This window comes from Thunnus thynnus, chromosome 18 (assembly GCF_963924715.1).
Source record: "Thunnus thynnus chromosome 18, fThuThy2.1, whole genome shotgun sequence".
Lineage (NCBI taxonomy): Eukaryota > Metazoa > Chordata > Actinopteri > Scombriformes > Scombridae > Thunnus > Thunnus thynnus.
In genome coordinates, this window is record NC_089534.1 from 11,188,305 (window position 1) to 11,202,874 (window position 14,570).

At 42.0% G+C, this 14,570-nt stretch overlaps 1 protein-coding gene across 3 annotated transcripts in view; it reads right to left on the reverse strand.

The window, feature by feature from the left end:
- Window positions 1-14,570, reverse strand: part of LOC137169497 (kelch-like protein 29) — a 219,093-nt gene that overhangs the window by 132,017 nt on the left and 72,506 nt on the right. For all 3 annotated transcript variants that reach the window (XM_067572720.1, XM_067572723.1, XM_067572721.1), the window contains one exon: window positions 5,775-6,086. In XM_067572720.1, coding sequence (XP_067428821.1) covers window positions 5,775-6,047 — 273 coding nt within the window. In that variant the 5' untranslated portion in view covers window positions 6,048-6,086. The remainder of the gene's footprint in view (window positions 1-5,774; window positions 6,087-14,570) is intronic.

Genomic DNA, 14,570 nt, shown 5'->3' on the forward strand with positions numbered 1-14,570 from the left:
TATGTCAGACAGTATAATGTAACAAAAGGCTCACATTATTTCAAGCTGTGAGGCAATCATTTTTCTTCCAGGATAGGTTTAGTGTTCTTGGCTTTCCTCATAAGAAAAGCAGGTTTTCTTTAACACCCCATCGTGAGTCTGTCTGCTTTCAAAATGTAAAGTTTCATCTTATCTAGTTGATAGAGTTCCACTATTTGATAGAACAATTGTAGTTTCCTCTCCTATCTGAAGCTAATTCAAAAGCAACTCTCACCTACCTACCCCCCACCTTCCTGTCTCCGTTCTGTCTCCCTCATCCAGTTTCCCTGGTGTGCGCCTTCTTAAACTTTAATCATCTCATATTCAATACATTTCACAGCAACTCGTCACAAGGTTATCCCAGTTTTCAAAAGACTTTTTCCCCTTTTAGCCTCAAACTCAACAGAGATTTGATGATTTCTGAATTTTTCCAGTCTATTCATTACCGGTCTCCCTGACAGAAGACTGATGTTCACATAGAGACTTTTTTAAAGTCCCGGAAAAATAAAAAAGATTAAAAGAATAAAAAGCTAAACCGCTGCTAATGCACTACAAAGGTAAAACACAGTCGGAACATACTGTTTTTGCAGTTGCCTTTAAAAAGTTGAACGCTTCAAAGCTGACCAGAATATATTTTATCGTAATCTTTTCTCCTTGTCACTCATGTGTCAGGAAAATGACACAAATGCCTTGGACTGGTTGTAGAAAAAAAAAAAAAAAAAAAAAAGAATCAGTCCGAAGAGGCATGCTTTCTGTGAGTTTTCTCTCTTTTTTGATTGTGTCAGAGTGAGGCCATGACACCTGCTGTTCTCTGGATACCATGTTGTGTTGGAAACAGTATGCGGTCTGCTTCAATCCATTGGCTAGCTGACCTGGCTCAAATCAATGACCAACAAGACACAATGTGTGATTTTGTTTCAAGACGAGTTCTATTGATTGGTGCTGTCAATGCTTAGAAATAGGGTTTTTTTTTTTTCTTGACACTTACTTGTGCTAGAAGGAAAAGTTTTTGTGAAAAAAAAAAAAAAAATCAGCTTTCAAAGCAGACCTTTGAAAGTACAGAAATACAGTGCACTCAACGTGTATACTACCATGGCTTTCAAATGTATGCACTGGAAGATGGAGTGACCCCTCACTGTTAAAGAATCTCTGCCAGGTGGTGAGATCTGTCATGGGATGATATCATCAGTTCATGAAAAGGGGTAAGACAAATAAGCCAATCGAAAGAAATGGATGTATAGCCGTTCTTGTCAAGACGTGCTCAGAAGAACAGAACGCTTCATTTGGCCTTGCTGGGGAGAACTGCTTTAATGGACTGCCAGCAGCAGGTATTACATTGAATCCATATCAGCTGAGGATCTAACGGCGGTAGGGTATTGTAGATGAAGCCGCGGTAACACGTCTTTAATAAACAGAAGATCTAAAAAGGTAAACATGGAGCTTACCCGTCTTCATTGTTTACCGAGCTGTTGGCTTGGATGCTACTTTGTTTTCTTGCGAGCAGTCGATTTAGGTCAGCACGTGCAGCATGTGTCATCCATACACTTACAAATACATGACAGTCTGTACAATGACTACAATGTGAAACCAGAAGGGCCACTGATGGCTCATCATGACATGATATTAAAGTATGTTTCATAACAGCGCTACTTATCTGTTCTTGTCCTGCCCACAACAATAAAAAGTAGACTGAAGAAGACATTTGAAACAACAGAATTTACATTTACCATTTACCAATCAATTCAATGCACATGATTTAATTTTTTTTATATATTTCAGCCCCACATCTACAATATTGTTAAAATATTACAACACAGAGAGGGTAATCTTAACAAAATCTCTACTGGACTACTGGACCGGAAATCTCTACAGACTCCCCTTATTGCATATAGTACTGCAGCTACAGTACTATTGGCCATATGACACAGCCACTATTGGAAGTTAACCAACCTACTTAGGGCTTGTTTCCAGCAAACAATGAACTAATGAGATGGCTAGAAGCTGAAGTTGTAGTTCATTCGGCTGGCTTGAGACCGCGTTGTAGAATAGAAACCAAATTCAATCAGCAGGAGAGAAGTAAATCAGATCGAAAAGATTAGAGAGAATCAACAAAGGCTTACAAGCTATGACCTCATACTAAGAGCAGTTATTATTTTGTAGCACTCTTTGGATCAATACATAATTGTATATTTTTCTAATATCCACTATGGCTCCTGCTTTTGTGTTCAGTAGGGATTGGTAAAAGAATTACAAATCTCAGCACTGGTGCTAATAAACATCCAGAGAGGATGGATTTAAACTATCAAGTTAAGGGATTAAACCATGTGGGGAAATCCACATGTTTCAGTGAGCTATCTGTGGGAAGACACTTTCTGGGGAATATTATGTGTTGGCAGATAAAAACCGCAGCTTTGGCCCGTGTTTAAACCCTATAAAATCCTTACTAACACTTAATAACAGACTTTAACATCAATGTGCAAACATTTAACCAACCATAGATGTAATTTACAGTCCTTTCGCAAAACCTTTCAGAGGAAGTGAATATATTTTTTAAATGCATATGTGCCTTTTCTGGATCATTGTTTTCATTTAGTCCTTTGATCCAAAACAATCCCATTAGCAGTGCTCTCCCTTTAACATTCACAGTTTTGTAATAACCTTCAACGCTTGTACGCCGAGTCGGTCCTAAAATGAAAAGTTTGGGACGTACTCATGACACAGGTGACATTAACAGTATTAGCGAAGCGCTATTTGAATGCAAGGGAGGCGTTATCTGAGAGGAATCGGACAGGTAGCGTTTGTTTTTGGATTAACAGGTTGACAGCACAGTATGAAAATGATTACAGGTTTTATAGTCAAATCATTTTTTTCAACAATTTGAAAAAAAAACAAGGACTTCAAGCTTGTAACCCAGGTTTTATATTCAGTCACACTTCCATGTCTGTCTTAATGTACATATCTGCAAGCTTATGAATAAAATAAACAGAAGTACCACAGTGATGCAGGGAAAAAAAACAACAATATAATGGTGAAATGGAACTTGCTCAGCCGCTATGGTGCTAAAGCCGGATTGTTGTTCATTTTTGCAAATCCAATAAGCTATAACATGAGCAACCGCTCTTTTTGAAAGAAGTCAATTTAATCATTACCTGGTAATTTGAGTGTTGAGTGGAACTGATATTCTGAGGAAATTGTGCTGTGGATGACAGTATCACTCGGAGGAACTACAACGGGATACAAAGTGAAACTGTGCTTTCTGCTGACATGCACAAGTCCTGGACGTCAGCGAGAGACAGAAATAGTTATTAACAATATGGATTTAGTGTGTGCGGTGACTATATATCCGTGACAAGTGTACAAAAATACATAAAAATTAATTAATGGCCCGACAGGGGATAAAAAAGTGTAGCTCTAAATTAACTATAGTCCACCGTTCCATATGGTTAGCTTTACATGGGATGTGACCAGATGGTACTTTTCTACTCTCAGCATTTGTCATACACACACCGTCACATACCTACGCCTACACACATGTGCACACACACACACACACACACGGCACCATCACACAAACCAGACAACTCTTCCATCACCATTAAAGCTCAAGCAAACCACGAAAACGTATAACAGACCACACAAAGAAACAATCACTCAAACGACATACTCGTTCTGTGTCCCATTTCACATTAAGGAGAATTATTTCTCTGTTTATACACACTTGGAAAGGTTAATATGTGCTGGAGTATCACTTTCACGCACAAAAACATGCACGCTTCAGTAGATGTCCAGCTGCTGGACTGTGTCCCCACTTGGTCTGTTGTGTTTATGAAGAGAGAGTCTCCAAACAGTGGAGATCAATAACAGCCTGTCAGCTTTTTAGTGTAGCCATGGACGGAGCGGAGACACAGGAACCAAGGAGAGAGAGCTGCATCTGTCCGTCAGACTCTTTGTGACCCCTGACAGCTTTGATCAAAGATGACAGAAAGAGAGAGAGAGAGAGAGAGCAAGTGAGGACAGCAGACAGCTAGGAAGGCTCCTACGGTGTTGGCCGGCTCTTGCTGCCCCTGTTTCTTTTCTAGGCTGTAATTAAAGCAGAGCCCAGACTCTGGATATTTGTCTTTTTAAACGCTGCTGGTCTCTATTGCCTGTCTTACAAAGGATTGTCAAAGGCAAGACAAAGTAGAAAGGTAAATCCCTGAATAAAGCTAACATAGTGGCATCTAGGGAAGGCTCTGCATAATATCTGCTGTGTATACGCTCACACATTCCCACATATACTGTACCTTTAAACAAATGTGCACTCACGTACAAGGCAAGGCACCCTAATTGCCCTGGCAGCCATTGAATGATGACAATGGCCACGGTGGGAGTTGGCAAGACTTTGTTGGGATGTATGTAATTATTCAGCTGCACAAAAGGAGGGGCCGACGCGGTGCCAGAGCAGATTTACTGTGTCTGTGGTCAGTGCATTCAGCAGGGTATCTAATGATGTGCACTTACGGACTAAATTACCAGAGCATTGTTTACCTCTGCTCTTAGTGTGCAGGCCCCACCGAGAGCAGCAGACTGAGAAGGTGCCAGAGGGGAAAGAAAAAAAAAAAAAAAAAAAAAAAGCCTGGATCTGAAGTTCAAATTAACCCAAATGATCTGATACTGAGGAGGTGTGCTGAAATAAGATGAATGGTATCCATGGAAGCAGAGGCAGGGGAGAGGCTGAAATGTCTAACTCTTTTTTTTTTGGTAAAGGTCCCTCTCTTCACACGCTGCTGAGAGCCAGCTAGCTAGCAAATCTCCGGACAAGGGGGCAGTTTCACAAACTGTATGGCTCTTGACTATACCACTCGGACATTTCCAAGCAGAAGTTTTCTGTATACGGTCTAAACATAAACAAAAATATGGTATATGGTCTACAGTCAAATTAGGATCCTGTAGGTTTAGTAACCACTTTCAAATATTGCTGTTTCTGTCACTTGAGGCCTCATTAAAATTTAACAAACCTATTGTGCATTAAATATATAGCATGGTCACTATATTACCTGGTGATAATTTATACCTATAGTAAGCTAAACCTCCATTAACAAAGAAGAGGTTAGAATAGGAGCCACAAGAGAAATAGGCTTTCTTTTAAAAATCTATTTAAAAAATCTAATATATATCTGAACTCTGGGTCTTTTATAATGATGTGGTCCTTTCTGTTTTGTTTGCACTGTAAGAAAAGCACCAACTATGACTACTTCTAACAGCAGTAGCACCCATCTGAGCCACTGTCAGAGGTCATTTACATAATGAAAGAAGAAAATTACCAAGGAGGCAAAGGCAGGACAAGCCTGCCATTTGGCAGAGAGAGAAAATGAAGATGGAAGGGAAATTGTTTGGCAAGAATGTGGAATTGGACAGATAGAGAGAGGGAGAGAGAGAGAGAGAGAAAGAGAGAGTGGAGGGGCTTGAAGAGCTGAGACAGTTGAACCATGAAGACAGGCATGCCAGGGAGTTGGACAGTACAGAAACATTTGGAGAAAGTGTGAGAGGAGAACTGGAAGACAGTGAGAGAGAGAGAGGGAAGTTGGAAAGCCTCAAAAGCATGGAGAAAGTAGGATTATGTCCAACTGGGGAGTCATCACAGATTAAAAAGTTGTCACGGGGAGAGACAAAGACTAAAAAGAAACTTGACAGAAGAGGAGAAAAGAGCGAGAGGTTTCCAAGACGAGTCAGAGGGAAGCAGGTGTCCCCGGCATCTATTAGGATGAGGCTCTTACCTTGGCCGACGCCGGAGCCACCGATCCTGCTGCCGGGATGCCTCGCTTGACCGCTATGTCGCTGCTCGATGTTGTCACGGCAACTGTAACCGGGGTGGGGAGGAGGGAGGGGATGACGGGGAGGGGAAGGAGCCCCGGACGGTTGTTGCCATTGACAACGGCAGAGGCACAGCTATGATTGGCTCCTCCATTGTGGAGGCCAGAAGGACGGATGTCTCTCCGCTCCCAGGGTCCCCGGTAGTCCCTCTCAAAGCGGTGGTGGTGGCGTGACATCACTTCCTCTTCCTCTCAGAGGGAACAACGGGGGCAGGCCTGCAGGAAAATGGACAGGGAGAGGGTATAGGTCAGATTTATAGATTGAATTTTTTATTAAACGTATGTAAATGTAGTAAGAGACAGACAGGAAGGTTTCAAAGGCAGAGAGAGAGAGAGATCGGGGGACGGAGACAAGAGCGAGACGCCGAGTGAATTAAGCAGAGAACATGTTGACATGAAGGTATAAACGCTCCCAGCATCTGCTCCCATTGCACCTGACTGACATGAACACACTGCGGCTCATTTGTTGCCTCTAATTCCTATTCTCCCAGTCATTAACGAGGGCTGCGACAAGAGGGAGAGGAATGAGCACTGCTGAGCAGGTTTACAAAAAACATCATCAGTGCCAACACTGGAAGGAGCTAAATTTGTTTTGCGAAGCATCGAGGCTTGAATATGATAGGTTAAAACAATACAGCCGAGGGAGATGCAAACAGGTACGCGCTCAGACAAGTTGTCCTGAGGACAGCGCAGCAGTATCATGACCTTGTGGTCAAAACTCATTCATCTGAATAGATAAATACCCCTGCAATTACAGCTCATCTCATACATCTAATGGCTGGTTAATTCAATCAGATTGCCCTTGAAGTGCATTTGAGGGTTCTCCCCTTTTCAAGCACAGCGGGCTGTGATAGGCTAAGAGGCGACAGTGAGCTGAAATTACATCAGTATGGGGCATGGCGCTATTGTGTAGCATGAGCAGCGTATCACTCTATATTATATCATAAATCAAAGTGGTACAGGATCTGAGTAGAGAAATCCATCACTGAGGGGTTTGTACCGCATTGTACTCCTCCTCACCAAAGGCACGTTATGCTTCCCAAGCCCTTGATAACAGATGAAATAAATAAATAACAACCTCAAACCAGGTTCAGCGAGCCCCATGCAAAATCCCCTGGTCTGTAAGGAGAGAATGACAGCGGATGATAAGTCTTTATTCTGCACGCTGGGGTCTGTCACGCTGCTTCTTGCCTCACAGAGGAGCGAACGCCTTGAAATGCCAGCTTCTCTGTGTGTATCTGTGTGTGTGTGTGTGCGCGAAAGCAGTATATACTACAAGTGACTGCATGCATGTAATGTTTTGGCAGGATGTAATGAGAACACACATGTTCAAAACTCCGGTGCAGTATGTTAAGACTCTTAGAGCAGGATGTTGGAAATGAATTACAACTACAAAGCTTTGATGCAAGCGATACACCGTGCAGCCTGTGGTGGGAGCACTGGCCCTACTGAATCTTTACCTGCTGTGACCATCCATTTATTTACTCACTAAAACACTTTCTCTGTCTTCATTGCTCTCTCTGTTCTGCTCTACTTTATTCTTTTTTCTTTGTGCATTTTATATATAATATCCCCTTCATTTATTTCTCTCTCATACAAGCTCTTCTCTGTCCAAACATCCATAGCGAACAAACTAAAAAGCTGTGGGACAGTGCTCCCACGCTCTCTTTCTCACTCTCTCTGCAATAACCTTTCTCCCTCTCTGCAGTAACCCCTTTTAATAACCTCGAATTTTCCAATAGAATAAGCTTGTATTATCTCTAAAAATATGTGAGACAGAGGGAGTAACAAGGTGCTAGTCCAGCGGAACAATGGCAGAGTTAGTGCCAGGTAATATTCTCTGTTATCTCCTGAGCTCCACACCTTAGCTGAGAAATAAGAGGGCAGCCGGAAAATTCCTCCACATAAAAACAGGAAGAGAAAAAAAAAAAAGTTAAAAAGAAATGGACATTATCTCCTCAAGAGTCAGAATTGGGGGCAGAATACATTTGCATTCACAATTCTACACAATTTATTTTTATCAACCCTTTTCATATGTGAAGTGGGTACATGCCACTGTGCATCTGAGTCGAGACAGTTCTGTAATTTACAGAGTTTTTGTCTTCCTGTAAACCTCCGGGAACAAGGGTGCACTGGAGAATGAATCCATTTGATCATGTGGAAAAGTAATAAAGAAAATGCAAGTGCCCACCCAAAAGAGTTTTGTGGAATAACTTTCAATAAGGGTGCAATACACAGCATAGGGGAGAGAAAATGAACAAGTGCATGATATTCACACAAGAAACAAACATTTATCACATAAAGTCTGTCTGTTCCCTCAGGCTTTACTGTATCACTTGTCACTTTTTTTCCTTTAAAAGTGGAAATAAAAGACACGAAATGAATCAATTAGTAAAAGTCTTGCACGTATCTTATGAAAGGCTTTATCTACACCTTCACTTAGGTGAAATGATTTATTAACTGTTCATACTAAAGATTAAATTACCAAACAAGTCCTCATGCTGAAACGCCAGAGTATGCAGGCGGTTTCTGATCTGCTACGCCTATGGTTGAGATACGGTTAATGTTCGGCAATTAAAATGACTTTGTTCAGGTTTGAGAACATCTGATCATAGTTAAAAGAAACCAATGCCGAGTTAGCAGGAGATAAGATGTGAACCCCGTGTTCGGTGTCAAAGTCAGACACTTCGCACAGTTTTACACGCTGATACGGATAAAACTCTCATAGCAAATTGAATTTTATATCATATATCATCAATATATAATTTAATATATTATGCAATTAAGAAATTGTTTATGGGTCACGTGAACACATGGGAATGTTTTAGGTTTATCCATCAAATTAAATACCTTTAAAAATCAAGGCACTTAATTACATTGATGCAAAAATTGTGCAAAAATACAATATGTCATGTACAGTGTGCCAGTTATGGTACATATCTGTATTGTTCTGATATTATACAAGTTCATACAACGTTTTACGTTGAATACTGTATTTCAGGTGGACTTTGCTCGGGTTATTGGTTATTAGCCATTATTCTTTCTTTAAATGCTAGAATACACACAGTATATTTTTTATTGTTTATGAAAGGTGATACTACCATAATAAGGTTTTTAGTGTGTATGTATAAAATAGTTTAGGGCAATGAGTTCCTGGTAAAATGTAGGGAAGTGGGTAGACCACTAGACCCTGTGATAGCCTGTTGTATTGTGTAACAGCATGTAACAATGCATTAAATCTTGTAACATTGTGTTAATGGATATAGAACATTAAGCTGGTAATTGATTGATCTGAGGTGTGACCAAAAAAACTCCTGGACTTGTGAGTACACTGGTTTAATTCACAAGAAAATTGGATTTTATTAAATGGAAGTCAAAATAAAGTAATTTGGGATATCTTAAAATAGTCACTTCACAAAATTGTATTAATGCAGTCCTACTCTTTAATTTACAACATTGCTCACAATTACCTAATACACACAGATATATTAAAAGGATAGCTACCTCGGTATAAACAGTGTGCAAAATATTGTATTGTCTCACAGTAAATTATGTATATCTCCAAACCAGATGTCACAGTATCACCTACGTTCTCTTTTGATACTGTATGTAAATATAGGTTGTTTTAAGTATATACACACAGATGACAAATGCTGTTGTTTTCCTGAAGAGGCCATCTCACATTATCATGCCTAAAATTCTATCACTCACTTACACAAAGTGGCATTTTCAGAATCTTGGCACTATATTTTAATATGTGCACAATCCTCTAAGTGAATTCCCGTCATCCTTGCTTGCACTATGCATGTCAGTGTGTTCTGTGTAATCGGAGGCTGGCAACTGATCCCTGCAGAACGAGTGCCACCGAGACAAATCCCACTACATTTATGGTCCTTGGTGAACAGAAGGATTTAAGCTACTAATTACAGGTCTTAAATTCTCTTCACAATGACGTTTCAGCTACTCCTTTAAAGTCTGTGTGTGTGGTGCTTGTATGCATGTATGTGTGTCACCTTGAGGCTGAGTGTGTGTGAGGTGTGTTTGTGAAGGTAACTATGAGGAGTGATGAAAGAAATCTTGCTCTCAGAGGTGCCTGTGGAAACACACCCACAACGCACCTGTGGACTCTGCCAGACTAGATGAACACTTAAATACATCACATCTCCAATGACACTCTGCTCCACGCTGCACTGCTCTAGGGAGAAGGTGCCAATAAAGATTTGCCCATTTTCTTTCACATCCAATGAACTCACCGTCAGCCCCGGACAGGACAACGGTCTTTCTGAGAAGCGATGATAACCTTTGCTGCAAGGCTCGCATGTTAAGCCAAGCTTTTCAATTTTATAAGAAATTAATGACGGCATTTTAGTCATACCCTAAAGCAATTAACGATGCTCTTCAGCTCCCGCTATCCTGTCAGCGTGTTAATAATCTTACCTAAAGGTATGAGAGTTTCCCACGCCAAGAACTATCTTCTGACTCTAGCTGCTACTTAAAATAACAGCTGATGACTGAGAATTCTTTTGCGGCGAGATGAAAATCTAAACAAATGATTAAAAACACTAATCCTCTGGAAGCCCAAATAGCAACAAAAAAGGCTCCGGTTTCCAGCGAGAACAGAGGAGCTGAAAATTAAAGTGAGAAACACCGTGTCAGCAATCAAACCTAATGAGCTGACTGACTGGGCTGACTGGCGTCTCCATTGTGTTGTCAGTCACGTCATGAGTTAAAAGCAGTCAGCAGCAGTGGAGGCAGAGTGTGTTGGTCGCTGGGCATTTTTGTTTCAACAAAAAAAAAAAAAAAAAAAAGGACTATTCTAGCACTGCTGATGCGTCAGAATGGAAATTGCACCCGGCATACGATGTTCCGAATGCATGTGCAGCTGAGACGGAAAAGTGAGATGGCGTGGGCGTTTATATACGTAAGAAAGAGATTCAGTAAAGGAGTAGATGAAGAGGAATAAGTGTGTGTTTATATGTGGGCGTATGCCAACATGTGCAAGGCCGATTGTAGCTGACATCATGACGACCTTATTGCTATCACCATGGAGATGCCCCTGCGTGTTCCTGCGCTCGTGCGCGAGCTCTACGGTTAAGTCCCGGCGGTGCGCGAGTCCGGGGAGTCTTCGATAACTTTAGTTCCCGAGCAACAGCTGAGTGATTAGCCGAAATAAAAAGTTGTCTGGCAGGTGGGAACGTGAGACACACACCCTTAAGAACAGCATCTGTCACTCTGAGGCGGTACGCAGCATGTCGGGTGTGTGTGTGTGTGTGTGTGTGTGACAGAGCTGCGTTAACAAAGCCATGTGGGAATAAGCAGGGAGCCGCGGATAGACGTGAGGAAAGAGGGAGCATAACAGATGGACAGAACGTGGCAACGACAGAGAGACAGCGAGACGGTGTGAGCGAGCGAGCAAATGAGATATAACAGCAGTCAAGTGTGTGTGTGTGTGTGTGTGTGTGTGTGTGTGTAGCCTGAAATAGAGAGAAGGGTGTTAAGGATGGGATCAGGGTAGGGTGGGGTGGGTTGTGTGTCATACTTCTGTTCTGGGGTGTAATGTTTGCTTTGCTGGCACATTCTGCCCTGCGTTTAATATCACCAGCTCTTCCAGTCGCTACAGATACTCCCCAAGAGGAAAGGCTCCATTTCCAATCTCACTCACTCACTCACTCACTCACACAAACACACACACACACACACACACACACACACAAATAGCCACCTGCTACACTCACGAGTCTGCACTAATGATCAATTCGTCAATCAGCAAGTCTGGATGGTACAAATGAGGGTCGGGTACAGTCGGTATGTTGTAACTTTTACGAGGACAAGATATTGCTGTAAATGAGGGGCCCTGTGGGAGAGACACGAGCACACACACGCAATACCTGTCAGAGGCGAACGCGCTCGCTCACACGCACGCATAGACACCGATGCACGCCAGCAAATGTGCGAACAGTTCATCCAGGACAACAGAGGTATTCATCCTGATATTTAAATCATGGGAGAGACTGTTGGTACAGGAATAGCCCCGAGCAACACAAGACAGAGTCTCTGGCTTTTTAAATTCTCCTCCTCAGCTTCAGTCTGTACCGCCTAAGACACACCAGCTGATGAAGACACCGTCTCAATTTTGATCTTGCATCTATCACAGTTGCTTATACAAGTAAGCATACACACACGTGCACCTGCTCAGTCAAACAATACTGGGTCTCCTTAACTAACCGATGTACTGGCAAACATGTACTGCAATACTTTAAATATGCAGACTTCAACCTTCTGAATTTGATGGTACAGAGTAAATATGTTTCTTTCCTTGGAGTTTTTTTCCCTCTAGCATTTTTAGGATTTTTTTGTAAAGTATTGATTGATGAAGCAAACTGATCTGCCAGAGAAGAACCATGGCTTTCTGGGTATTTTTAGCTTTCCCTCTTAAGGTCGTGATACAGGAGAAACCTAATTGATGTTCCAGAAGAAGGAAAAAACACAAGAACAACAGAGTGGAAGCCAGAGGAAAGGCAAACACAGGAAAGGAAAAACAGAATTGTGTGTCTATCTCATGAGCTCAGATGCAGTTTGTGCCTTGTGTGTGTTTGTGTGTGTGTGTGTGTATGTGAAGAAGAGGTGTGAGGTGTGGGGGTTGCAGAGAGGAAGAGAAGGGGCCATCTTCAGGGATAAGAAGCAAAGATGAATGCAGCTACCTGCTGGCATGGAAACGAACAAGTCTATTGTTGGGATTGATTCTTCGCATTAGCAGGTCCAATTAATCCCAGCGGTTTGAGAGGAATTAGAACTTCTTGCTACAATTCGCACACCTCATTAGTGGTCTGAGTGGAATCCAGAGACACCAGACAGTCAGCAGTGGATCATAAAAAAACATAGGATCTCTCAAAACGGAGCTCACAAGCTTAAGCGCCATTCATACCAAAAATAGATATTAATTAATAGAGGCATACATGTTACTTAAATACCTACTGCTACAGGTCAACCGGGATGGATTTGACACACAAATAAACCGGAACCACAGGGTAATCACCAGCCATTCTGAGCAGATCTTGTTCTAATCTGAATCCAGCACCTCACATTTCCTTATCTCATCTGCCTATTAGGATTTCCACAGGGCTTTCAGAGGAGACGATAGTGGGAGATGGCACTTTGTACATTAATCTGACACCTTGATGGATGAAACACTGGTGGGTGACATGCACACACTGCCTCATTTTGCCAGAGACAGACACTTCCTGATCATCTTCTCTTTGATAAAGCATGCAAGCAAAGGCCAAATCATTCAAAGCGGATAAAAAGGGGATATGGTGTATTAGGTAGAGAAATAAAAAAAAGGAACTGAGGCCGAGGGTTATTTTTTTCTTAAGATTAAGAAATATTGCATATACCTGCACCACTGACAGTAAATTTCCCCCTCAGTATGCATCAGCACAATTCTTTTGGTGGAGCATTAATACTGTAAGTAAAACTTTCTTCCAATCTAAGAAAAGAGGCGGATGTGTGTGTGTGTGTGTGTGTACCGCGTGTGTGTTTTTGTGTGTGTGTGTGTGTGTGTGTGGGGGGGGGGGGGGGGGGTATAGGACATGATGCAAGGGTTTCCAAGCCGCTTGTTTACAGTCGTTTGAACACACAGGCTCTGTTATTACTTTTGCATGATGAAAACAGCATGGGTCGACAGTCATTTTTCTATCCAAAAATGTCAGCGCTCTCTGGCACCCGTGCAGACAAGGAATGACCACGGCGTTATGAAATATTGCAATGATCGAGTTAGTACACCCCTGCCAGTGCTTGATTGTCAGTATACCAGGCATGTGATTAGCCTGAGGAACAGAGACGCACTGCTACCTCCACCACTGCACACCGCACACTGCTGCTCAGTTAATTAAAACACTGACTTTCAACAAAACGCCACATTATCACAACGGCAAGACACGAAGCTGGAGAAAAAACCCTGGGGCTAGTGTGCGCACTTTCCTATCCAGCCTTTCTGAATTCTTTTTTTTTTTTTTTTTTTCTACTGGGTGTGGGAGCCGCAGTTTTCCAGACGCCAATCACGCAGTGTGTTTACGCATGTGTGTGTGTGTATGTGTGTGCCTATGTGTGTGTGTGTGTCTGTGTGTGTGTGTGTGTATTCTCAGTGGCCCGTGGCAGCTGTCGCCTTTTCTCTCCCCGCTGCATCCTTTTGCAAATTTCTCTGTTCTCTAAACAAAAACCAACAACGGCATCAAAACAAACAGCTCTCACTGCTAATGCAACACACACATATACACACACACACATATACATAAACACAACATCACAATCATGCCCATACACACCATAACCACATAAATACCCAGGGCAGTTGACAAAAAAAAAAGAAAAAAAAAAAAATACATTATTGCAACTACTGTGACATGCGTGTGTTTATATATCAACACACATGTGGGCATGTGTATTCATGTGTGTGTAGTTCAGCTATGGTAGCGGGACAGCAGTGCAAGTGCAAGAATAGTGACTTAATTATCTAAATGGCTGCTGTGGAGATTACTGAGGGCAGTGGGCATCCATCTCTTTCAGCACCGCCGGCTTAGAGTGCACAGCCAAGCTGGAGGAGAGATCAAGAGATATAGACATCAATAAGAGAGACATAGCGGCAATGAGAGAGTGAAAAAGAGACTGAGAGAATTAGACGAGAGCAAAAGACAGGAGACA